This window comes from Piliocolobus tephrosceles, chromosome 9, assembly GCF_002776525.5.
Source record: "Piliocolobus tephrosceles isolate RC106 chromosome 9, ASM277652v3, whole genome shotgun sequence".
Classification (NCBI taxonomy): Eukaryota; Metazoa; Chordata; class Mammalia; order Primates; family Cercopithecidae; genus Piliocolobus; species Piliocolobus tephrosceles.
The window spans coordinates 36,323,283-36,347,694 of record NC_045442.1 but is presented as its reverse complement, the minus strand read 5'-3'; the positions used below and the strand labels follow the sequence as shown (position 1 = coordinate 36,347,694).

The window sequence follows — 24,412 nt, the reverse complement described above, 5'->3', positions numbered from 1 at the left end:
GGTTGAATTCCTGGGCTTCGGAGACTGGAAAACCAGGGTTCAAATTCCTGGTTTGCACAGACTGAGCCCTGTGACCCTTGGCAGGCTACTTACCTCTGTACACTCCTCTGGTCACAGGGACGACGGAGTCCCTATCTTCGTGAGGCTATGTGGGGTCACATGGCACAGTGCCGGGCACACAACCATGCTCCCCCATGGTGGAAGCCCCCACCCCATGCAGGAGCATGCAGGGAAGCTGCTGCCCTTGCCTCTGCATAGCACATGCCCTTGCTAGAGAGACAAGGGTCTCTGCCTTCTTTCTCCTTTAACTAGACAACCATCACCCTGTCCTGCATGGCACCCACAGCCTTCTGGACCGCCTGCTGTGCACACCTGCGAGGATGCACTGAGCATTCCGGAAACAGGGCAGGTCCAATATCTATGTGTGGTGGGGGTGAGAAGCTGTGGGGCCCAGGCTTAGGTCTGAAGCTCTAGCCCCCCCGTCCGCAGGAACTACTCACACTCCTGACGATCACATCTTCCATTAGGTCAGCCATCCCTTCATCTTCACCTGGAGCCAAAAAAGAGGTCTATGAGCGCTGTGGGAGCTCCTCAAACCTACCCTTTCCTTCTGCCCCTCCTGGCTCACCAGGCTGAGGGGGCACCAACTCCAGCCCCAGAAAATTGCCTTCTTCAGACCCATATCATCCTTCTGTTAGAAGAGGTGAGACCCCTGAGCACGGCCCCTTTCCCCTTTCCATCCTAGCCCCTAGGTATAATGGCCCCTCAAAGAAGTGGTGATCCTATTTTCCAGGTGAATATGGCTTTGTTTGAAATTTTTTTCCCCACTCACCCACCCTTCATTGTTTGAGATTTGAAGAAAGCCCCAGGTTTCCGGGGGAGTCAGGCACTCCCACAGCCCCATACACGCCCCCACTGTGCCAGCAAGGCTTCATTCTCCTGTTTGAAACCTCTGTCCCATGCAGTATGTGCTGGGCTCCATGTGGGAATACAAAGTATGAAACTGACCAGTTGGAGGGAAGAGAAACTCAGACAAAGTCAATCAACAACCAAAAGACAATAGAGGACACGTGACCGGCCATGTGCAGTGGCTCACACCTGTAATCCCCGCACTCTGGGAGGCCGAGGTGGGAGGATCACCTGAGGTCAGGAGTTCGAGACCAATCTGCAACATGACAAAACTCCATCACTACTAAAAATACAAAAATTAGCTGGGCATGGTGGCGCATGCCAGTAGTCCCCAACACTTGAGAGACTAAGGCAGGAGAATCACATGAACTCAGGACATGGAGACTGCAGTGACTCGAGATTGAGCCACTGCACTCCAGCCTGCGTGATAGAGCGAGACTCTATCACCAAAGAAAGCATATGACTAAGGGCTGAAGACTGGGTTTCCTCTGGGCTTGGCAGGAGTTCTGGGGGAATCAGGCCTATAGGCTGAGGGGCCCAGGAAAGGCTACAAAAGGGGCTTTGAGCTGAATGCTGAAGAGCAGGGGATTTGGAAAGGCAGAGAGAGAGGGGAGGGGTCCTGATCGCCTCAGGAATGCCTGGGCACCAAGGGCGACAGGAGATGGGAAAGTATACAGGGGTGAGAGAGGAGCAAAGAAGACGCTAGACACGCAAATATAACAGGTACATGTACACCAAGTACATACGTTGTACCTATTACACCGATTCATATTCATTCCAACCTGCAAAAGTGGGTATTAGGATTGTATGATATCCACTCTGAAGCAAGGAAATGGAGCTAAGGAGAGGCTGACTGAGTGGCTGCAGTCACATGGCTGCTAAGTTGGGTGTATGTGGAGCAGTGAGGCTCCAGTTAGGAGGTACAGTGAGACAAGGGCCCAAGCTCGCAGCAGTGGGAACCAAACAGAGGGAAGACAGGTGTGTTCCTGAAGACCTAGGTATTTCTTAGCTAATGGGTGGATGTGTGGAGAGGTGCCACGAAAGACTGAAGAGGGCTCCGAGATGCCACACCCGAGGGACTCCCTGGCAACATGAGCATTGGGATTGGGAAGTTGGGAGGGTTTCAGCCTCTGACTCTTTCTGCCTCTAAATCATCTTCAGGGCCTTAGCCAAGTTTGCATTAAAAAAAAAAAGAGGAAGGAAGACAAGGAGAAAGGAGGAGGGGGGAAGAGGAGGAGAAAAACAGGAGAGAGTAACAGCGCATCACACACAGTAAGGGGAAGTACCATTTCTGAGTTTCCTTTGAGTTAAATACGTATTGTATAAATGGCTCGGTTACAACATAAAAAGATTTCTTAATGTTTCTCAAAAAAAGTTTGAGAAACTCAAAAAGTTTGAGGAAGCTGCCGAGAAAAGAGCTTCTTAGGTCTGTTTTTACCCACGCTTCCTCAGCAAGAGGTCACCAAAGGAATAAATGAACACGGTGAATAAATGAATGGACAAGCCCGTTGGGCCCCACCTTTGGTGCCTTCCTCTTCCTCCGTCTTGCTGCCGTCTGCCTCCTCCCTTATGATCAGCCGGCCATCAGCGCTCACCTTGAAGCCATGGTCCTTCTTCTTGCCCCGGCCTGGCCCTGGCTGTGTGGCTGGGATGGAGAGTTTGGCATGAGGAGGTGGAAGGCCAGTCCCATGCTACTCACCCTCATCATGACCAACAAGCCCATCTCAGGGACCCCAAATAGGCACCTCTCAGCCCTGTCCATGGGCCTGCCATGGATGCCATGCCCTACCCACCACCTGAGAACCTGGCACCATGGCAAGTCTGTTTTCTGAGTGCACGGGCCAGCCCTGTGCTTACCCAGGACTCGTTGGGCCACCTTGGGATCCAGGAAGTTGAGGGGCTCGTCCCCACCACCCTCCTTCAGCCATGCCTGGCTCCTCTGTCGCGCCAGCTTCCGCTGCTCCTTGCCCCGGCTTCTTTCCTCCTCCTCATTGTCCTCCTCGTCCTCTGAGTCAGCCAAAATCTCCTCAATGCTAAAGACAGAGAAGTCCCCAGTCAGAGTGCTCCTGGGAGAGGCGGGGGTCGGCGGGCATTGCCTGGGCAGGCCCTTGGGTTGGGAGACACGAGGTCCCATGGCCCTAACATGGTCTCACCTGTCGCCTTTGCCCTGGGTGGGCTCCTGCTCCTCCTCTTCTTCCTCCTCCTCTGTGGCAGCCTGGCTCAGGGCTCGGTGCCTCTTGGCCCGGGCCTCAGCTTTCCGGATGTTGACCAGGACTTTGTGGTACTCCTCGGGCAACAGCCTTTTCACCAGCTCAAATCTGGGGGTAGCAAGGAAGGGCTGATAAGAGGCACTGGCCGGACAGCACAACCCAGAAGTAGTGTCCCTAGTAGGACTGGAAATCCTCGGCTCCTCGCCTGCCCTATCCCCACCCCCGCTCAGTGCACAGACCCAAACTTGCGGATGAACTTGGTGAAGAGGTTCCGGAGCTTCATGCGGAAGTGCCGCCGCATGTCATCTGAAAGCTTCCCAATGGCTTCCATCTGCGGGACAGAGCACTGGGCTTTCAGGGAGGCGAGCCTTCCACGCTGCCCTCCTTTCACTGCTGTCCAGCCCAGGGACGCAGGATGATCAAGCCCAGCTGAGGGAAGGGTTAGTGTGGCCCTGCTCCTGACCCACACCCTGGCCCAGTCATGCTTCCCTTGGGTAGGCAGGCCCCATCTTTCCTCTGCACCCTCCTTCAGGACATAGGCCTGAACACCCTCGCAGGATGAGAGCTTTAGTCTTCTCAACAGTGCTTGGTACTTGACATATATCCTCTCCTTGAATCCTTGGACTACCCCTGAGATACAGGCTATCGCCCCCTATTTATAGAAGAGGATACGGCGGCACAGAGGGTAAAGTGTTTGCTAAATGGCCATAGAGATGGGAGTTCAGCCCAGACTCATCTAACACTGTGGCTCCTGCTTCACTCCTAGCACCCCAAGATTTCTCTTGGTCCCCTATGTCCCTTTTTTTTTTTTTTTTTTTGAGACGGAGTCTCGCTCTGCCACCCAGGCTGGAGTGCAGTGGCCGGATCTCAGCTCACTGCAAGCTTCGACTCCCGGGTTCACGCCATTCTCCTGCCTCAGCCTCCCGAGTAGCTGGGACTACAGGCGCCCGCCAGGTCACCCGGCTAGTTTTCTGTATTTTCAGTGGAGACGGGGTCTCACCTGGTTAGCCGGGATGGTCTCGATCTCCTGAGCTCGTGATCCGCCCGTCTCGGCCTCCCAAAGTGCTGGGATTACAGGCTTGAGCCACCGCGCCCGGCCCCCTCTATGTCCCTTTTATCTCACTGCATCTGCTCTGGCTGGATTCCTCTTAAGCCTTAATCTGGCCCAGTCTGGGTTACATGTGCAGGTGGCAGATCTTATCTCCAGAGACTCCCAAATGGGCTAGGGGATAGGGTCTGTGTCTACTCTTTTTTTTGAGACAGAGTCTTGCTCTGTTGCCTAGACTGGAGTACAATGGCATGATCTCAGCTCACTGTAACCTCCACCTCCTGGGTTCAAGCAATTCTCCTGCCTCAGCTTCCTGAATAGCTGGGATTACAGGCGCCTGCTACCACGTCTGGCTAATTTTTGTATTTTTAGTAATAGATAGGGTTTTATCATGCTGGCCAGGCTGGTCTCGAACTCCCAACCTCAGGCGATCTGCCCACCTCAGCCTCCCAAAGTACTGGGATTACAGGTGTGAGCCACCGTGCCCGGCTTTTTTTTTTTTTTTTTTCTTTGAGACACAGTCTTGCTCTGTCACCCTGGCTGGAGTGCAATGGCATGGTCTTGGCTCACTGCAACCTCCACCTCCCAGGTTCAAGCAATTCTCACATCTCAGCCACATGAATAGTTGGGACTACAGGTGCGCACCACCATGCCTGGCTAATTTTTGTATTTTTTAGTAGAGATGGGGCTTCGCCATGTTGGCCAGGCTGGTCTCAAATTACTGACTTCAAGTGATCCACCCACCTTGGTATCCCAAAGTGCTAGGGTTACAGGTGTGAGCCACTGCTCCTGGCCTCCCCATCCACTCTTTGAAGGGCTTCTATAAATCCTTTTTTTTTTTGAGATGGAGTCTTGCTCTGTCACCCAGGCTGAAGTGCAATGGTGCAATCTCGGCTCACTGCAACCTCCACCTCCTGGGTTCAAGCGATTCTCCTGCCTCAGCCTCCCAAACAGCTCGGATTACAGGCACCTGCCAACACGCCCGGCTAATGTTTGTATTTTTAGTAGAGACGGGGTTTCACCATGTTGGCCAGGCTGGTCTCAAACTCCTGAACTCAAGTGATCTGCCTGCCTTGGCCTCCCAACGTGGTGGGATTACAAGCGTGAGCTACTGCACCCAGCCAGGACTTCTATAAATTTGAATAACTCCATGATGGATCACTGCTCTAGCTGTTCTCCTCACCTTGGTCCCTAGTTAGGCTGCAGGCTTTGAGGGCAGCGGGAGGGCATGCTGATTCTCATCTGTCCCTTCCTATCTTGAACCCAAGGCCAGACCCAAAGAAAATATGCAAGAGGGACCTAGAGGTCTGATGTGACTCAAGCCAGTGGCACATGGCAAACTGAGGCAGCGGGTACAGAGAACAGCTTGTCTGGAAGCCTGTCCCAGCCTGGGCGAGGACTCTCTTGGGCAGGAGAGGGCCAGGGACCCTATACCAAGGGGCTCTTCAGATCCTTCTGCAGCCCAGCAGGGGACCCAAAGGAATGGCCTCTAACCAGCAAGGTCAAAATGCAAGATGGGAAAAAAAAAAAGGCAAGATGAGGGGGTCCTGTGAAGGGAGAGCCCAGCATCTGAGTCCCACAGCCTGGAAAATCTCTGACCTGTTTCCCCATGTGTAAAATGAGGAGCGGCCCTGCCCGTGGGTCTCTGCCCGGAAGAGCCCCTGTTTCCTTCCATGTAGGGCTCTGGGGTGAAGAAAGCCACCTGGGCAGTGTGCCCCCTGCTCTCACCTCCACCTGATGGGCTTCCCCTATGGGTTCCTTTTAGGGCTCCTTAATGACCTTCTGGCTATAAAAAGAAAGTTTGAAACTTGCTGGCCTTGAGGCTTGCCGGGTCCACGCCAGCAGCTCAGAGGCCACCCTGCTACCTGCTAAGGGGAACGGGGACACTTACCACCAGCTGCACGTGCTTGGCTAGGTGTGCCATATCCATGACAGTCACCGCCACCTTGATGAAGCCCAGTGCGGACTTCACCACATCACGGGTGCGGGAGGCCAGAAGCAGGCACACGTTCTCCAGCAGCTGCTCCACTGTGCTGGTCCCCATCAGACCTATGGCAGTGAGGGGGGTCACTGTCTAAGACCTAGGACCCCACTCAGACCCAAACCCTCCCCATTGGAAAACAGCCACTCAAGTTTCAGTAGAAGCTTTCCGTATGTCCAGGATGGTTCCAATCACGCTCCATGGAGTGGTCTTGGGTCCTTTTATCACCCTGAGGTGGGTGCTATTTCTGGCTTCCAGTTTAGAGATAGGAAACTGAGGTACTACGAGGCTAATCAAGCTGTTCTAGGTCTCATGTGGTTGCCAAGAGGCAGGACTAGGACTAAAATTCAGCCATCGGCCCTAACCGCCTCCTAACCACTCTGACAGTGGGATGCAGAGCCGCTGGGCTGCACAGTCACACGAGGGGATAGGCCTGAGGAAGGTGCCTGGGCGTAGCCGCAAGGGCGGGAGAAAGAGACCCACAGGAAGGGAGACAGGGAGGCAAGCTGGGCTGGGTGCGGCTTTTCTTCCTTCCTCCAGGCACCTTTTCCCAGTTCCAGGAGCCACCTTATCCTGACCTTTCGGACATCTTCCTACCCTGAGAGCTTCTCAGACCTTCTAGGAAATAAGCATTTACCTTTAAACTCGAAAAGGAGGTGGGTCAGGGCCAGGATGCTGCAGCTGACCATGGTCACCGCGCCCACCAGGCCAGGGTAGATCAGGACGAGGTAGCGCTGCAAGGCCTCTGGGGACAGAGACCAAGGTGGGTCAAGCAAGAAGGACCCATTAGGTAGGGGGACTGAGGGCCAGAGAGGAGCAGCCTGCCCCGGGCCAGGGCACGGAGCTCTCTGCACCTTTTTTGAGGGGTGCTTCCCCACGCCCAGTCTATGAGCAGAGTGTCCACCCCCAGCCCGCATCACCTGGGCCTCACCTTCCTGGTTGGAGCCAAACCTTAGGAAAGCATGGCCCATCTCCACGAGCAGCGCAAAAGCATTCTTCCGTGCGCCCACCGACACCTCCTTGGTGCACAGGATCACCTGGCCAAGACAGCCCCATCAGCATCTGCCCCCTAAGCCATCTGGCTGGGCAGCGAATCGAGTCCCCGCACCCCCATCACTGCCCTCCCTGGATCCTGAGGCCCTTAAGAGCTACATTCCAGGGACCCCCCTCTAAAACATACCCGCACACTCACCTCTGGGACGAGGGCAGTGATGAACTCCTCATGCTCAGCTGAGAGCTTCCTCACGATGTGTAGGAGGCACTTCAAACGGGGCTGTGGGCAGGGGGCTACCAGTCAGGACCCCTCAATGCTACCGCCACCCCACAAATCTCAACAGTGGCTCCTTTCCTGGTTGTTGCCCTAGAGCCCTCACCCTCTTGGCGGGCGAGGAGGTGCTCCGCAGCGAGGCCAGCAGCGTCTTCTTCAGGTCCTCCAGGTGGCTCTGCACGAAGAGGGCCCCGGGGCCCTGAGGACTGGCACATACCTCCTCCAGCACTCGGTAGGCCTTCTTCTGCACCCCGTGGGCCTTACTCTGGCGGACAGGAACGGGTGAGGGAGGCCTGGGGCTCGCCCCCGTCCAGTGCCATCCGCGGAGCATCCCCCAGCACTGGAGGGATTCTGAGCAGAAGCGGGCCCTGCCCCGCGGGGGCTCACGTGGCCTGACAGAGGACCAGCGGAATGTGGACAGCAAGTGGTTAACTCCTGGGCAAGGCACAGGGGTTGGGGGGGTGTGCCGTGGGCCCACCAATCCACTCCACTCGCCCAGCTCCAGACAGCGCTCACTCCAGTGGCCTGAGCTCATGGTGCCTGGCACGTGCCAAGGCCTGTACACCTGCTGCTCTTTCCAGCCAGAGCACTCCTCTCTCACCTTCCAAGACTGACAACTCCTTGCTCCTCCAAGCCAGCTCTCTGTCACATGCCCCCAACCCCCAACCCCGGACACCTTTCCCGAGGTGAGGTGACCTGGCCCTGGATTTCCATGTCCACCTGCAGTGCTGCCCCAGAGCACTTCTCACACTATTAGGTAACTGCTACTAAACTGTAGTAGTGGGGGCAGCTTTCAGGGGGTCACTGGTGGGCTGAGATCTGCAGAGTTGCCGGCCACAGCAGAAGGCATTTCAAGCCTAGGACCTAAACCCTGCAAAGGCACACACGGGGCCTGTTATATCAGGGGGCCTTAAGGCAGCTGAAGGAGGCTGTAGCAGGGGTAGAGGAGAGTGGAATGGGTGGGATGAAGCTCAGGCCGGTCTGGGATGGGCCTGGGGAGTAAGCCAGGCAAAGAAGCATGGCCTTGGTTCTACAAGAGTCACTCAGCAGGCAAGGCCTAAGCACTGCTGTGCATTTCAGTCCCTTTGGGACCTACAAGACAGATGGGCTACACAGGACACAAAGGGAAGCCACTGCAGGAGAAAGCAGATAGGGACCTGATCTTGGGAAGCAGCAAGGGACAAAGACATGAAAACAGGCCCCACCTTCCCACAACCCACCTGCCCCCAAGCGTGGCTGTGTGGGGCTCCTGGCCACTGAGGCTCACCTCTAGGTAGGGCCGGATGGTGGAGTACAGCTTGCTGATGGCGGCTTCGTCAGCACACGGAGCCAAGGCCACGACCAGGTCCAGGACAGACAATCTGCTCAGGGCAGGAGACCAAAGAGAGGGATGGGGAGCTGGAGAAGGGCACGGACTACCAGTGTTCTTATGTCTACTGGGTACGAGGAGGTGGGAGAAGTCAGGGTGAGGACAAGGGGCTTGAAGGAGCTCATGAACAATAATAGCTAGCACCTAACTGAGCATTCATCATGTACCACGCTCTGTTCCTGGTGTTTTACACCTGCTAACTCCTTCAATCCTCATAGCAACCTTGTTGCAAGAACGATTATCGTGCCCATTTTACAGATGAGGCCTTAGAGGCAGAATGGATAAGTAATTTGTCCAAGGTCACACAGCCCATAAGTGATGGGGCTGGGATCAGAACCTGGGCAATGTGTCTCCTGGGTCCTTGTTCCTGCCTAACGGACTGAATAGTCTCTCCAGGAAGAAGGAACTAGTCAGCACAGCCTCTCAGCACAGCCTAGACAATTAATACCTCAAGATTTCCTTAAATAATGCAAGAGGGAACCCACAGTGTTCTGCCAGATGCACCCTCCAGCTCCCTGGGATGCTCCAGCTCAAGTGGGAGGCCCTGAGCGTGTTACCTGGTAAAGTCAGAGCTGGCAGGGTCGAGCACCTTCTCACTGGCTTTTTCCAGGAGACTGTTCACCAACTTGAGGCCCCGACGGAATGAGGAGAGAGTCGTTGAGGAGGAGTGAAAGAAAGCAGCAATGGCAGCAGTCCCAGAGCGGCCTCCCCACCACCAGCAGCCCCCAGCCCTGCCCAAGTCACGACTGCTGGTATGTGCTCCAGAACGCAGAGACCCACATGAGCCCTGGTGGGTAGGGTCTCTGCCTCCCTGACACTGCCCACCTGAGAACGACCCTCCTCCCTCCTTCCCTCCCTCTCATGGCTCACCTGAGTGTCAGTGATGGTGAGGTAAGTTCTGATGGTTTCCAGCACAGCCCGGCGAGGGGCTGGAGTGTCCCCAGCTGCCACAGGCTGCCCATACAGGTTGAAGAGGATTGGCAGAAAGTTCTTGGCAAAACGACTCACTTCAACACGGTCGGCCTCTGGCAAAAAGGACCAAAGTTTGCACTAAAGGCACAGGAATTGACTGTGCCTCAGTGGCTGCTGGGGCTGTGGCCCAGAGGCCTTCTCTTAGGGGAGCTGGCAGGACTTGGAACCCATAGGTTGGGGGCTCTCTGTGGTAGGAGCTGAGCCAGGGTATGGAGAGCCTGCTGCCCCAGTGGCCCATGGTCCTCAATGGCTCCAACCCCAGGGAGCCAGCAAAGTGGCAGCCACAGAGTAAAGACTTCGACACTAACTGAACAACCCGTAGCAGCTGTCAGCACACTGGAAGTAAAGGTAAGAGGGAAGGGTGGGTTCCAGCCTCCTACTATCCCCTGGGGTCTGCAGCAGAAGCAGCAAAGGATGAGCCCCAGAGGCAAGTCTCTGTGACTGCTTGGAAAGGAGCGTAGCAAGCCAGGGGATAGGGCCAGGGACCTGTGTCATCCTCCCCAGCCCCCATTCCCACAACCCACACATACCTGCCTGGCAGCCCTTGGTGATGAGGGTACGCAGGGCCTGGCACACGGTGACCCTCAGGTCTGGACGCTCGCTGATGGCCGTGCCCAGCGTCCGTGCCAGCCCTTTGAAGGAGGTGGCCACATCCGTAGGCCTCGTGCAGAATCCAGGCAGGAGTGTCCAGATCTGGAGAAGGAGGGGACAATAAAGGAAAGTGACATAGAGCCACCCGTGCCCCTGTGTGCTTCTCCCCACGCCCTCCCCTAGTTGACCCTTACCTGCCACTGGAGTGTGTCGTAGATCTTAGACTCCACTGTGCTGCCTGCCTGAGCCAGGTCCATGGCTGCAGTGTGATACAGGGACAGAGTATGAGCCCAGCACCCTCCTAGCCAATGGCCTTATTACCAAACCAAACCAGAAGCCCAATGATAAGGACAGGAATATGGGTGACTTCCCCCATCCCCATAAATTAAATCTACCTGGTTCATTCTAAATTACTACAATGAACCTATAATAAACAGAAAGCAAATGTCTCTTCATACTCCCACTCCCCCAGAGATAGCCTCTGTTTCTTTTTGTTTTGAGACGGAGTCTCGCTCTGTCGCCTGGGCTGGAGCGCAGTGGCACGATCTCGGCTCACTGCAAGCTCCCCCTCCCAGGTTCACACCATTCTCCTGCTTCAGCCTCCTGAGTAGCTGGGACTACAGGCGCCCGCCACCTCGCCCGGCTAGTTTTTTGTATTTTTAGTAGAGACAGGGTTTCACCATGTTAGCCAGATGGTCTTGATCTCCTGACCTCATGATCCGCCCGCCTCAGCCTCCCAAAGTGCTGGGATTACAGGCGTTAGCCACTGTGCCCAGCTAGCCTCTGTTTCTTATAACTGTTTTATACTTCTTTAAACACATGCTCACTTTTTTTTTTTGAGACAGGGTCTCACTTTGTGGCCTAGGCTGGAGTGCAGTGGTGCAATCTGGGCTCACTGCAGCCTTGACCTCCCAGGCTCACGTGATCCTCCTACCTCAGCCTCCCAAGTAGCAGGGACTACAGGCGCGCATGCCACCACACCCAGCTAACTTTTTGTAGACACAGGGTTTCACCATGTTGCCCAGACTGGTCTCGAATTCCTAAGTTCAAGCGATCCACGTGCCTCGGCCTCCTAAAGTGCTGGGATTGTATAACACTGCGCCCAACCACACGCCCATTTTTAAAAACATAAATAGGCCGGGCGCAGTGGCTCATGCCTGTAATCTCAGCACTTTGGGAGGCTGAGGTGGGTGGATCATGAGGTCAGGAGATTGAGACCATTCCGGCTAACATGGTGAAATCCTGTCTCTACTAAAAATACAAAAAATTAGCCAGGCGTGGTGGGGGGCACCTGTAGTCCCAGCTACTCAGGAAGCTGAGGCAGAAGAATGGTGTGAACTCGGAAGGTGGAGCTTGCATCAAGGATGGAGTCTTGCTATGTTGCCCAGGCTGTTCTTGAACTCTTGGCCTCACACAATCCTTCTGCCTCAGCCTCTCAGAGTGTTGGGATTACACGTGTAAGCCACTGCCTCAGCCTCCCAAGTAGCTGGGATTGCAGGCACGTGCCACCATGCCCAGCTAATTTTTGTATTTTTAGTAGAGACGGGGTTTCTCCATGTTGTTTAGGCTGATCTCGAACTCCTGACCTCATGATCCGCCCATTTCAGCCTCCCGAAGTGCTGGGATTACAGGTATGAGCCACTGTGCCCGGCCTTACTTTCTTCTCTAAGCACTTCCTGTATATTCTCACAAGATCATGTGTGAAACCAGGAAACCATGCCCTAGAGCAGGCTTTCTCAATCTTGACAATGTGGAAATTTTAGGCCTAGTACTTTTTGTTGTGTGAGGCCATCCTGTGCATTGCAGGGTGCTTAGCAGCATCCTGACCTCTATCCACTAGATGCCAGAGCACCCTTCCCCCAACGGTAACAACTAAAAATGTCTCCAGGCATTGCCAAATGTCCTACAGGCAGCAAAATCACCCTCCTTGTTGAGAACCACTGCCCTAGACTAGGAGTCAGCCAACTTTTTGTGCAAAAGGGCCAGTACTTTAAGCTTGGCAGGCTATATGATTTATATTTTTCTTTTTTTTTTTTTTTTGAGACAGACTCTCACTCTGTTGCCCAGGCTGGAGTGCAGTGGTGCGATCTCAGCTCACTGCAACCTCTGCCCCGCTTGGGGTTCAAGTGATTCTCCTGCCTCAGCCTCCCGAGTAGCTGGGATTATAGGCACCTGCCACCACGCCTGGCTAATTTTTGTATTTTTAGTAGAGACAGGGTTTCACCATGTTGGCCAGGCTGGTCTCAAGCTCCTGACTTCAGGTGCTCTACTCACCTCAGCCTCCCCAAGTGCTAGGATTACAGGTGTGAGCCACTGTGGCCAGCCCGCAATATATATGATTTCTATCATAATAACTCTGTCATTAAAAAGTAGTGTGACAGGCTGGGCATGGTGGTTCATGCCTGTACTCCCAGCACTTTGGGAGGCCGAAGCAGGCAGATCATCTGAGGTCAGGAGTTTGAGACCAGCCTGGCCAACATGGTGAAACCCCATCTGTATTAAAAACACAAAAAAATTTTTAAAAGTGAGCCGGGTATGGTGGCATCTGCCTGTAGTCCTAGCTACTTGGAAGGCTGAGGCAGGAGAATCGCTTGAATTCGGGAGGCGGAAGTTGCAGTGAGCTGAGATCACACCACTGCACTCCAGCCTGGGTGATAGAGCAAGAATAAACGTGGCTGCGTTCCAATAAAATTTTATTTACAGGCTGGACACAGTGGCTCATGCCTGTAATCCCAACACTTTGGGAGGCCAAGGCAGGTGGACCGCCTGAAGTCAGGAGTTCAAGACTAGCCTGGCCAACATGGTGAAACCCCGTCTCTACTAAAAATACAAAATTAGCTGGGCATGGTGGCAGATGCCTGTAATCCCAGCTCCTCGGGAGGCTGAGGCAGGAGAATCTCTTGAACCCAGGAGGCGGAGATTGCAGTAAGCTGAGATCGCGCCATTGCACTCCAGCCTGGGCGAAAAGAGCGAGAGTTCGTCTCAAAAAAAACAAAAAAAAAGAAAATTTATTTACAAAAACAGACAGTGGATGAAATAAGTTTAGCAATGCTGCCCTAGATCCTCAAAATCCAATGAAAACAAAAATCTCCTGAAGCCATCACTAGGCCGAGCAATGTAACCCGATGCTCTGCCTATCCTCATGTAGGCCTGAGTCTGCCTAACACAGGTCAGGAGTAAACTAGAGGATAAATGGAGAGAGGAGACCATGATCACGAAGGATAAGAAACTATGTCTGAAAGAAGAGGGGCAGGGGATTGGGGATGTGCAGCCTGAAGAAATAACACCTCTGGGGTAATCATCATTTTCAAATACACATATATTACCTACAGTCACGCATCGCTTGACAGGGTGCGTTTTGAGAAATGCGTTGGTAGGTGATTTTATTGTGTTCACAGCATAGAGTGTATTTACACAAACCTAGATGGCACAGCCCCCTCCACACCTGGGCTATGTGGTATAGTCTATTGCTCCTAGGCTAAAACCTGGACAGCATGTTGCTGTACTGAGTGCTGCAGGCAATTGTAATACAATGCTAAGTATGTGTATATCTAAACACACGTAAATACTGAAAAAGTACAGTAAAATACGGTATTATCATCTTATGAGATCACCATCATTGAAACGTCATGTGGTGACTGTGTATATGTACGTACATATATACTCATATATATAAATACACCTGGCTAGGCGCGGTGGCTCACGTCTGTAATCCCAGCACTTCGGGAGGCCGGGGTGGGCAGATCACCTGAGGTCAGGAGTTTGAGACCAGCCTGGCTGCCATGACAAAACCCTGTCACTACTAAAAATACAAAAATTAGCCAGGTGCAGTGGTGGGTGCCTGTAGTCCCAGCTACTCGAGAGGCTGAGGCAGGAAAATCACTTGAATCGGGAAGGTGGAGGTTGCAGTGAGCTGAGATGGCACCACTGCACTCCAGCCTGGGAGACAGAGTGAGACTCCATCTCAAATAAATAAATAGGCTGGGCGCGGTGGCTCACGCCTATAATCCCAGCACTTTGGGAGGCCGAGGCGGGCGGATCACGAGATCAGGAGATCCAGACCATCCTGGCTAACAGGGTGAAACCCCGTCTCTACTAAAAATACAAAAAAGCCAGGCGTGGTGGTGGGCGCCTGTAGTCCCAGCTACTTGGGAGGCTGAGGCAGAAGAATGGCGTGCACCTGGAAGGCGGAGCTTGCAGTGAGCCAAGATCGCACCACTGCACTCCAGCCTGGGCGACACAGCAAGACTCCGTCTCAAAAAATAAAAAAAGTAAAATAAATAAATAAATAAATAAAAATAATAATAAAAATATATACCTAAAGGCTGGGCATGGTGGCTCACGCCTGTAACCTCAGGACTTTGGGAGGCTGAGGCAGGTGGATTACCTGAGGTCAGGCGTTCAAAACCAGCCTGGCCAATATGGTGAAACCCCATTTGTACTAAAAATACAAAAATTAGGTGGGTGTGGTGGTGGGCACCTGTAATCCCAGCTACTCGAGAGGCTGAGGCAGGAGAATCGCTTGAACCTGGGAGGCAGAGGTTGCAGTGAGCTGAGATCAGCCACTGTGCTCCAGCCTGGGCAACAAGAGCAAAACTCCGTCTCAAAAAAAAATAATAATAATAAAGCAAACAAATAAATAAATAAATAAATACACCTAGAAGTATATAAAAGTATATATACGTATAAACAAACATATCACAAACTTTTACAAAATCGATCTCAAGGGCTTGCGTGAGGAAGAAGGGGCACAGCTGTTCTCTGTGATCCAAAGGGGAAGAACAAGGCCCAGTTGGGGCAGCTCCATGTGGAGGCAGCTCCTGTCTCACAGGGCAAGCTCTGCCATAGGGAGGGCTACCTGGCCACGCCTCACAGCAGCAGGGAGACAGACAGGCACTCAAGCACTGGCTGGCCACCTGCTCGGCAGAGGGATGTTGCCAAATGTCTTGAAGGCTAGTTGTGTGGGACTCAGCATCCTTCCCAACCCCTTCTGTGAAGGCTTCAGGACTGCGGAGCCTCAGGTCACACACAGGCACTTCTACCTTTGCTCTTCAGGGTGTTAGCCAGGGGCAAGAAGTAGGTGGTGAAGAAACCAAGTCGCGTTTCCTGAACGTGGTCTCGGATGACAGGCAGCAGCCAGCTCCGTGGGAAATCCAGAGTCTCCCTGGGAGGAGAATGGGAAGAACCCAGTGAGGATGAGGGGACAGTCCTGAGGGCAGTGCATAGCGTACTGAGCCCAGGACAGAGCAAGACCTCCTCTGGCCCCTCCTACTGAGCCCTGCACTGACACAGACTTTAGCCCACAGCAGCAGACATCCTTTCCAGGGGAGAGAACAAGCCTGGGGCTTGCCAGGAAGCCAGCCAGGGCCACACTTACTCAGAGCCATCAATTTCCAAAGGCACAGCCTGCAGCACCACCTCAGGTCCCATACTGGTCACTGCAGCCCCCACTGCCTGGTCGAGAGCCGCCGTGTGGGGGAAATGAGGGGAGAGGCGCAGGTCACACAGGGACTGAAGGCACTGGAGCAGAGATGAGTGACCACACATCAAGACATGCTCAAAAGCTGGGACCCATGACAAGACCCCGCCGAAAGATGAGGCCGGAATTCTGGGCCTGGGTTCAACGCTACACCAGTGGGTACAGACTGAGAACCCAATTAACCACTGGTGACTGTAAAATCCCAGGGCCTAGGATTTTACAAAATTCTGTTACATTTAATAACATATAAAAATTTGGAAATTTCAACACAAATGTAGATTTCCAATTTATCTTCGAAAATGGGACACATTTATCTTGTCTGCATGCAACAATTAGCAAATCAGCAGGCGCTGAGGAGACAAAGCTGCACCCTTGGGTTCACCTGGGCCACAGCTCTCCCCCAGTCACACTTTCATGGCCCTGCCTGGCCTCTTGTATAAAGCCAAATTGGCCAACCTTATCTATGAGGGCTCCGGCCAGGCCTCTTGAGGGAGACCCTGTCCTCCCACCAGGGTTCCTTTTTTCCAGCATGGGAGGGAGTCAGCGAGGAAGGCCCCACAAGGCCAGGAGCGGCTGCCTCTGCTGATGCGGGACCAGTCTGGGGGCTTCCTCAGGCCCCTACTCTCTCCTGGACTAGGGTCTGCTCAGGATCCCTGAGTGATCCCTGATCCTTAAATGGTTAACCCTGGACTGGAGGAACCTTCCTGGAACCTAGGGCTGTTGAGAACATCAACACTATACTCACTGGTTACAGGAAACTTAGATAACTGGAACGTCAAAGATAAGGGCTGGGGGTAAGGGAAAGCAAATAGATTCCCTAAGCTTCAAAACTAGCAACTCCAGCAAAGACGAGTGAGCAGGTGGGGGGACTCTCACCCTTTTTCCTGCCCCTCTCTTACTGGCCTAGTCACCTTCCAGGGGATACTGCATGGGGCACCTGCTATGGCCCTGTCGGGGTAGGGTGGGGAGCAGAGTGCAGAGATAACAGACACACGTGCCCTTTAGGAGCCCACAGTCCAAGGGCCAGCACCACCTCCTGCCCTGGTCCCAGTCGCTCCCCACTCACCTTCCTCATCACAGGGTGGGCCTGTCTCCCACACACCTCAAAGAAGACACACAGCAGCTGCAACACGGAGCTCCAGGCCGCATGGAATTTGTATGTCAGGCCCTCCTCCACTGCCCTGCCAAGGGGGTGGCACAGTCAGGGCCACGGTCACACGCCACCCTGTGCCCCCCACCAGAGAAAGTCAATGACCAGCACCCTGAGCTACGGACGCTAGCTGGCCAGCAAGAATGGGGCTCCAGGACAGACAACGGAAGAGAACTAACATTTGTGACATGCCCACACTCCGTATGTTAAGAGTTTAATTTAGATAATGCTAGTGCTTAAAGAAAAATCGATGAGGTGGTTATCTGACCCAACTTCAGATGGGGAAACCACTAGGAAACCAAGAGGTGAGGTGTGGCTAAAACATGGCAGGCACTCAAGTCCACGGTAGCTGCTCTGACAGATGTTCAGTAAGCAGCCTGCAATCCCGTAAAGCACTGCCCCTGCAAGCCTGGCCCACAGCAGGTGGACAGTGGAGCATTCATATTATATAGAACTTTCCTCAAGGTACCACCATCCCTTCCCAACACGGACCCCATATCCTCACCTGAACATCTTGGCAACAGACTGGGCAGGGCCCGAGGCTGAGGAGGTCACGGAGCCAATATCAGCCATGTGGGGAGCCACACATTCCTTTAGGATCTCCTGCAAAGAGAGGCCACAGGCTTTCTGGGCCCAAGGTATCCCCCCAGGACCACTCTCCCCTCCCAGGCGATAGCTTCCTGGGAGTCTAAGAAAGCTTGGAAGAAACCTATCTCCCATTTTGAGAGCGGCCTCTCTGGGCCTGAGCTGGTAGCCTGGGGCCAGTGCTGGGAAAGACAGGGCAGCCCGCAGAAGCCCCTGTGTTCTCTGCTTCCTCAGCTAAAGTTGCAGTACCTTGAGGCTCTGCGCGGCAGCAGTCACCACTTGCGAGTGTGGGGAAAGGAGGCAGGTCACCGCAGTTCCAAAAAAGCGAGGGAGGTGGCCTAGCCCCAGGTCCCACTGCAACCTGTCAAAACAAAAGGTTTCTGTGGGGCCTGGCCCTGAGCCCTGGGGACCCAGGCAACCAGGGCTCAGGGCTGAGATGGCCCAGGTCTGAAAACAATCACAAACCCACTGATCTGCAGGGCTCCAGAGGGCCCTTCGGGTGGGTGGTTTTTAAAAAGGCACTATCGTTCAAGTAATAACTACATGTGGTAAAAAAATTCAAACAGGTCTTCAAGGTGTAAAATGAAGGGCATGCCTTCCCCAATTCAACCTTCTGGCCTGACCCTTATATGCATTTCCCGGGGAAAATCAAGGTTAAGTTTCTTAAATACCCTTCCAGAAATTCTAAAACGCACAAACATAAAAATAGTAACTTCTGTTAACTTTTTTTTTTTTTTTGCAGTGGTGCAATCATAGCTCACGGAGTCTCAAACTCCTGGGCTCAAGCGATCCTCCCACCTCAGCCTCCTGAGTAGCTGGGGCTTAGGCACAAGTCACCATGCTCAGCTAATCTTTTTAGTTTTTGTAGAGACAGGATCTCACTGTGTTTCCCAGGTTAGTCTCCACCTCCTGGCCTCAAGTGATCCTCCTGCCCTGGCCTCCCAAAGCCCTGTGATTCATGTGTGAGCCATTGCACCTGGCCTGGTAGCATTTATATAACTCTTTATCATATACCAACCACTGATATAACATACATTTATTTAAACCTTGTAACAACCAATGAGATAAATCCTATTATTTTTCCATTTTATAGATGAGGAAAGACACAGAGAAGTCAAATAACTTGCCCAAGGCCACCCAGCTTGGCAATGGGGTCAGGATTCACATCCTTAGCAATGTGGTTCCAGAGTATACATAGAGAAACAATCATACCATACCTGCTATTCTATGTCTTGCTTTTTCCCAATATATCTTGGAGTTCTTTCCACGTAAGTGCACACACAACCACTTCGATTGTTTTTTTTTTTTTTTTTTTGAGATAGGGTTTCAGCTTGTCACCCAGGCTGGAGCGCAGTGGTGCGATCTCAGCTCACTGCAACCTTCACCTCACAGGTTCAAGCGATTCTCGTGCCTCAGCCTCCCAGGTAGCTGGGATTACAGGTGTGCACCACCACACCCAGATAATTTTTGTATTTTTAGTAAAGATGGAGTTTTGCCATTTTGGCCAGGCTAGTCTCAAACTCCTGGCCTCAAGTGATCTGCCCACCTTGGTCTCCTAAAGTGCTGGGATCATAAGTGCAAGCCACTGTGCCAAGCCCACTTTGATTGTTTCTAATGGCTGCACAGTACTTCGTTGTTTATATTTCACCCCTCTATGGGACATTTAGCTTGCTTCCAGTTTGTATGTGTTACCTACAGTGCGATGATAAGCATCCTGGGAGGCACACTGGGGCCTAACTGTGGGTGTGCTCCTGCAGGATGAAATCTGAGAGGTGGTGAATGGGGTGATTTTGCCATTTTTGGACACCTCCCAGTAAAGGCAGTTTGGTGCAGGAAAAAGAACGTGGGCTGGGCAGACCTGGGCCGGGCAGACCTGGGCCAGAGACCTGACCTTACTCATCAGGGGCTGTGTGACTAGCTCACTCACAGAGCCTTGGTTTCTGGCTTATAAATTGAGGCTAAATGCTTCCTCATGGGGTTGCCTTGATTAGTGAAAGGAAACACAGATAAAGAGTGTTTGGCACATGCCTGGGTGAGAGCAGGCTGCGGGAACCCTTCAGCTGCGGAGAAGACAGGTCCAGCATAACAGAGCCACGAGGCCTAAGAGACCCCTGCCTCCCTCCATGCAGGTCACCAACTGGTTACTGTATACTCAATTTCTTCTCAGCCTTATTCCAGAAAAGCGGAATTACTATTAAGTGGCCAAGCCTGAACCTGAAACTATGCAGACACAAAGCAGAAAGTCGGTTCACAGGACTACGGAACCTAGAGAAGGGAGCCACCAGTCCAGGCCAGAGTGGAATGGAGCGACAGAAAGGATATCCAATGGCCAGGAAACCAAGTGCACAGGAAGACACAGCCAGGGAGCAGCAAGAGGCAGGGTGAAACTCAGGCTTCAACCTGGGTCGCAGGGCTCGCAGCCCACCTTGCTGCTCCTCATGGCTGGCTAGCAAACACTCTGGCAGGAATCAGACCCTGTTAGAACGAGCTGCACTCTCCTACCCCGTGCCTCACAAAAACAAGAGCTGCTCTGTAGCTCATTTGACACGGAGATGCCGTCAAGGCCCGAGAGGCTGAACAGCGTATCCAGCCTCTGGACGGAGGCCCTGAGCACCCCCAACCTCAAGAGCCAGGATGGAGGCCCTGAGCACCCCGAACCTCGGTGGCCAGGACAGAGGCCCTGAGAACTCCACAACCTCTGCAGCCTGGACACAGGCCCTGAGGACCCCCGACCTTGGCAGCCTGGACAGAGGCCCTGAGGACCCCCAACCTCGGCAGCCTGGACAGAGGCCCGAAGGACTCCCCCAACTTTGGCAGCCAGGATGGAGGCCCTGAGGACCCCCCACTTTGGCAGCCTGGACAGAGGCCCTAAGGAACCCCCCACCTCGGCAGCCAGGATGGAGACCTCGAGGACCCTCCACCTCGGTGCCAGGATGGAGATTCTGAGGACCCCGAACCTCAGCAGCCAGGACAGAGGCCCTGAGAACTCCACAACCTCAGCAGCCAGGATGGAGGCCCTAAGGACCTTTCCCAACCTTGGCAGCCAGGACGAGGGCCCTGAGGACCCCCGACCTCAGCAGCCTGGACACAGGCACTAAGGATCCCCCCAAACTTGGCAGCCAGGACGAAGGCCCTGAGGAGCCCCCACCTCGGCAGCCTGGACACAGGCCCTGAGCCCCCCACCTCGGCAGCCTGGACAGAGGCCCAGAGCACCCCTCCTTCATCCGTACCTCACCAGGTTGATGTGGGCTTTCTCCATGACCTTAAGCCAGGCTAGCAGGGGCTGTAAATCATTCTCACTGGGAACATAGTCGTACAGGGCCTAAAGGTGGGAATAAGCAGGTGACTGAGCATGTGGGGTCTGCAACAGCCCAATGATGATGACCCCTTCCCATCCTGGCACCAGCAATGTCCTGGGGACAGTGCTTGTGACCCTGGCACTCACAGCCCCTTTGGCTTTCCCAGATCCTGCCTCTCCCTTCTCCATGAAGCCCTCCCGGCTCTGATTCTTTGGGAGAACAGCCTCTAGGAGCAGCGGAATATCATGGGTCACACACCCCTTTGTGCATCTGACAAAAGCCAGAGGCCTTCTTTGGGGAAAAAAAGCCGTACATTTTGCTAACAATTTGGGGGATCTGTTCCCCCTCCCAAAATCCATCCACAGACCTCTAAGGTCGAAAGCCCTGCTCAAGGTATCTGTGAGCACCATGAGACCATGCCGAAACAGTTCATTAAAGTTAACTAGGTCAAGGGTCAAGGTCCCAGCTCCTGGAGACACTGATGTGAATTTGATGGCTGGACTCCAATCCTCCCTCCCCGTCTACTGGCCTCTTCCACTGGGACAACCCAGCCCAGCCAACCTCACTCTGTAGACAAGGCACAGGGCCCAGTGCCCCCAGCACAGCCTCCCAAGGGACCCCCCCTCCACAATGCTCCCACACCCCACCAACAGGCCTCACCGTGATGATCTGGGCGTTGAGCTCTGCCGACAGGGTGCTCAGGCCAGGCCTGGCGTGGAAGAGGCTGTGAAAGGCCTGCATGGCACAGGCTGTCACCAGCTGGAGGGGGACACACAGGCTTAGAAAGGAACTACAAAGCCCATGGCTGGCCCTGGACCCCTCAACATTCCACTCCACTCTGTGTGCTAGGGAGTTGAGGGCCCCCTGAACCTCACACATGCCCCCTGCACAGGGACACCCTGAGGACTGCCACCTTAGTAAGACATGGAAGCCCCTGAAAAAGCTTTAAATGACTTAAAAAGACAGACACATTAACAAAATGGTTTTAACATACCAGCCAAAAAAAGCAGGCTATAAACGGTCTGCATGCTATAATTACAGCTGTATTTTTTTTTTTTGAGACAGAATCTTGCTCTGTTGCCGGATACAGGGATGAGACCAATACAGATGCATGCCACTGTGCCTGGCCAATTTTTAAATTTTTATAAAGACAGAGTCTATGTCTTACTATGTTGCCCAGCTGGTCTCAAATTGCTTGCCTCCTGCCTCAGCCTCCCAAGTGCTAAGGTTACAGGTGTAAGCCACCGCTCCTGGCCTTTACATGTTTTATCATGTATATTTGTTTATCCAAAGAGAAAATGTCTGAAAGGATAACCAGAAAGTTATTCGCATTATCTACCTTAGGAAACAGAATTTGGAAGGAAGGAGATTTTTACTTTATACACTTCTGACTTGTTTTTTCCTTTTAAACAATGATCATATTACTTATATTTTCAATTTTAAAAACATGTATGTAAATAAACACTACAAAAGAACACACAAGGCTGGGCGCGGATGCTCACGCCTATAATCCCAGCACTTTGGGAGGCTGAGGTGGGCGGATTACGAGGTCAGGAGATCGAGACCATCCTGGCTAACACGGTGAAACCCCGTCTGTACTAAAAATACAAAACAGCAGCCGGGCGTGGTGGCGGGCGCCTGTAGTCCCAGCTACTCAGGAGGCTGAAGCAGGAGAATGGCGTGAACCCGGGAGGCGGAGTTTGCAATGAGCCAAGACCATGCCACTGCACTCTAGCCTGGGTGACAGGGCGACACTCTGTCTCAAAAAAAAAAAAAAAAAAAAGAGAATACACAGTGAGTTGGTGGGGGTATCTGTTGGGGGGATTGGTTCCAGGACTCCCCATGGACATAAAAATCTACCAATGCTCAAGTCTCTATTTTAAATGGTGTAATATTTGCATATAACCTACATGCATCCTCCCATATATTCTTTTTTTTTTTTTTTTTTTTTGAGACGGAGTCTCGCTCTGTTGCCCAGGCTGGAGTGCAGTGGCCGGATCTCAGCTCACTGCAAGCTTCGCCTCCTGAGTTTATGCCATTCTCCTGCCTCAGCCTCCCCAGTAGCTGGGACTACAGGCGCCCGCCACCTCGCCTGGCTAGTTTTTGTATTTTTCAGTAGAGACGGGGTTTCACCGTGTTAGCCAGGATGGTCTCGATCTGCTGACCTCGTGATCCGCCTGTCTCGGCCTCCCAAAGTGCTGGGATTACAGGCTTGAGCCATCGCGCCCGGCCCCTCCCATATATTCTAAATCACCTGGATTACTTATGTTAAGTAATAAAACATAAATGCTATGTAAATAGTTGCTACACTCTGTTGTCTAGGGAATAATGACACGGAAAAAACACTGTACATATTCGGTACAGAAGCAAGCAATCGTTTTCTTTTTCCTGAATATTTTCTTTTCTTTTTCTTTCTTCCTTTTTTCCTTTTTCTTTCTTTTTTTTTTTTTTTTGACACAGGGTTCTTGCTCTGTTGCCCAAGCTGGAGTGCAGTGGCATGACCACAGCTCACTGGGTTCACTGCAGCCTTGACCTCTTGGGCTCAAGCAATCCTCCCACTTCCACCTCCCAAGCAGCTGGGACTATAGGCACGTGCTGCCATGCCCAGTTTCCAAATATTTTCAATCCAAGGTTGGTTGAATTTATGGCTTTGGAACCCACACATACAAAGGGCTGACTGTATAAAGATTTACAGAATTGTGCTAGAAATGGTAGAAATATAGGAAATCATTTTTCATGTGTCTTTAAAGCTGCCAAAAAAAATTGGGTGGCTCACGCCTGTAATCCCAGCACTTTGGGAGGCTGAGGCGGGTGGATCACTTGAGGTCGGGAGTTCAAGACCAGCCTGACCAACATGGAGAAACCCCATCTCTACTAAAAATACAAAAAATTAGCCAGGCGTGGTGGTACATGCCTGTAATCCCAGCCACTCGGGAGGCTGAGGCAGAAGAATTGCTTGAACCCAGGAACCAGAGGTTGCAGTGAGCCAAGATTGCGCCACTGCACTCCAGCCTGGGCAACAAGAGCGAAAATCAATCTCAAAAAAAAAAAAAAAATTTGTTATAGGGTACATAGAGCTGGGGCAGGAGGGTTTACCAGCCCACTACAGATCCACCCTGACTCTGACCTGATCTCTGAGGTCAGCTTCCATCTGGAAGGGGACTCTGATATGGCCTGGCCTAGCCAAACACCACAGATTGATGTAGTACCGTTGGTTTTAGCCTAAGAACACAGTCAGGGAGACCCCAGGCCCTACATTTTGACTGACCAGCGAGTTCCTCAAATGCCACCACTGCAGACCCCCCTTCCTCTAGCTCTTGGGCCTGAGCTCACCACATGGCTCAAGGTCATGACTCTGAGGAGAGTCTCACTGCAGCTCTTCACCAGGCCTTCTGGGAAGCAGGGCAGCAGGTCCTTCAGCAGCGTCAGCATGTGCAGCGTGGTGGTGGCCTCCTTGGAGCCTGATAGACAGAAGGGGAATTGAGACACCAGCCCCTGCCCTGCAGCAGGCCCTGTCCTGCTCTGCCAGCCACTGCCTCCCATCCACCTGCC

The 24,412-nt window shown here is 53.0% G+C and overlaps 1 protein-coding gene across 3 annotated transcripts in view; it reads right to left on the bottom strand.

Annotated features, from left to right (window-relative positions):
- The window catches only part of RRP12 (ribosomal RNA processing 12 homolog), a 51,038-nt gene that overhangs the window by 6,615 nt on the left and 20,011 nt on the right, over positions 1 to 24,412 (bottom strand). For all 3 annotated transcript variants that reach the window (XM_023206313.3, XM_023206314.3, XM_031936173.1), the window contains 23 exons: positions 24,194 to 24,321; positions 21,521 to 21,619; positions 20,792 to 20,883; positions 17,811 to 17,922; positions 17,482 to 17,579; positions 16,893 to 17,007; positions 15,725 to 15,867; positions 15,390 to 15,511; positions 10,542 to 10,606; positions 10,287 to 10,449; positions 9,655 to 9,809; positions 9,342 to 9,409; positions 8,683 to 8,776; positions 7,522 to 7,680; positions 7,341 to 7,421; positions 7,080 to 7,185; positions 6,786 to 6,893; positions 6,059 to 6,216; positions 3,359 to 3,450; positions 3,063 to 3,227; positions 2,767 to 2,942; positions 2,429 to 2,554; positions 501 to 550 (listed from right to left, as the gene is read on the bottom strand). In XM_023206313.3, the coding sequence (XP_023062081.2) occupies positions 501 to 550; positions 2,429 to 2,554; positions 2,767 to 2,942; positions 3,063 to 3,227; positions 3,359 to 3,450; positions 6,059 to 6,216; positions 6,786 to 6,893; positions 7,080 to 7,185; positions 7,341 to 7,421; positions 7,522 to 7,680; positions 8,683 to 8,776; positions 9,342 to 9,409; positions 9,655 to 9,809; positions 10,287 to 10,449; positions 10,542 to 10,606; positions 15,390 to 15,511; positions 15,725 to 15,867; positions 16,893 to 17,007; positions 17,482 to 17,579; positions 17,811 to 17,922; positions 20,792 to 20,883; positions 21,521 to 21,619; positions 24,194 to 24,321 (2,675 nt within the window). The remainder of the gene's footprint in view (positions 1 to 500; positions 551 to 2,428; positions 2,555 to 2,766; positions 2,943 to 3,062; positions 3,228 to 3,358; positions 3,451 to 6,058; positions 6,217 to 6,785; positions 6,894 to 7,079; positions 7,186 to 7,340; positions 7,422 to 7,521; positions 7,681 to 8,682; positions 8,777 to 9,341; positions 9,410 to 9,654; positions 9,810 to 10,286; positions 10,450 to 10,541; positions 10,607 to 15,389; positions 15,512 to 15,724; positions 15,868 to 16,892; positions 17,008 to 17,481; positions 17,580 to 17,810; positions 17,923 to 20,791; positions 20,884 to 21,520; positions 21,620 to 24,193; positions 24,322 to 24,412) is intronic.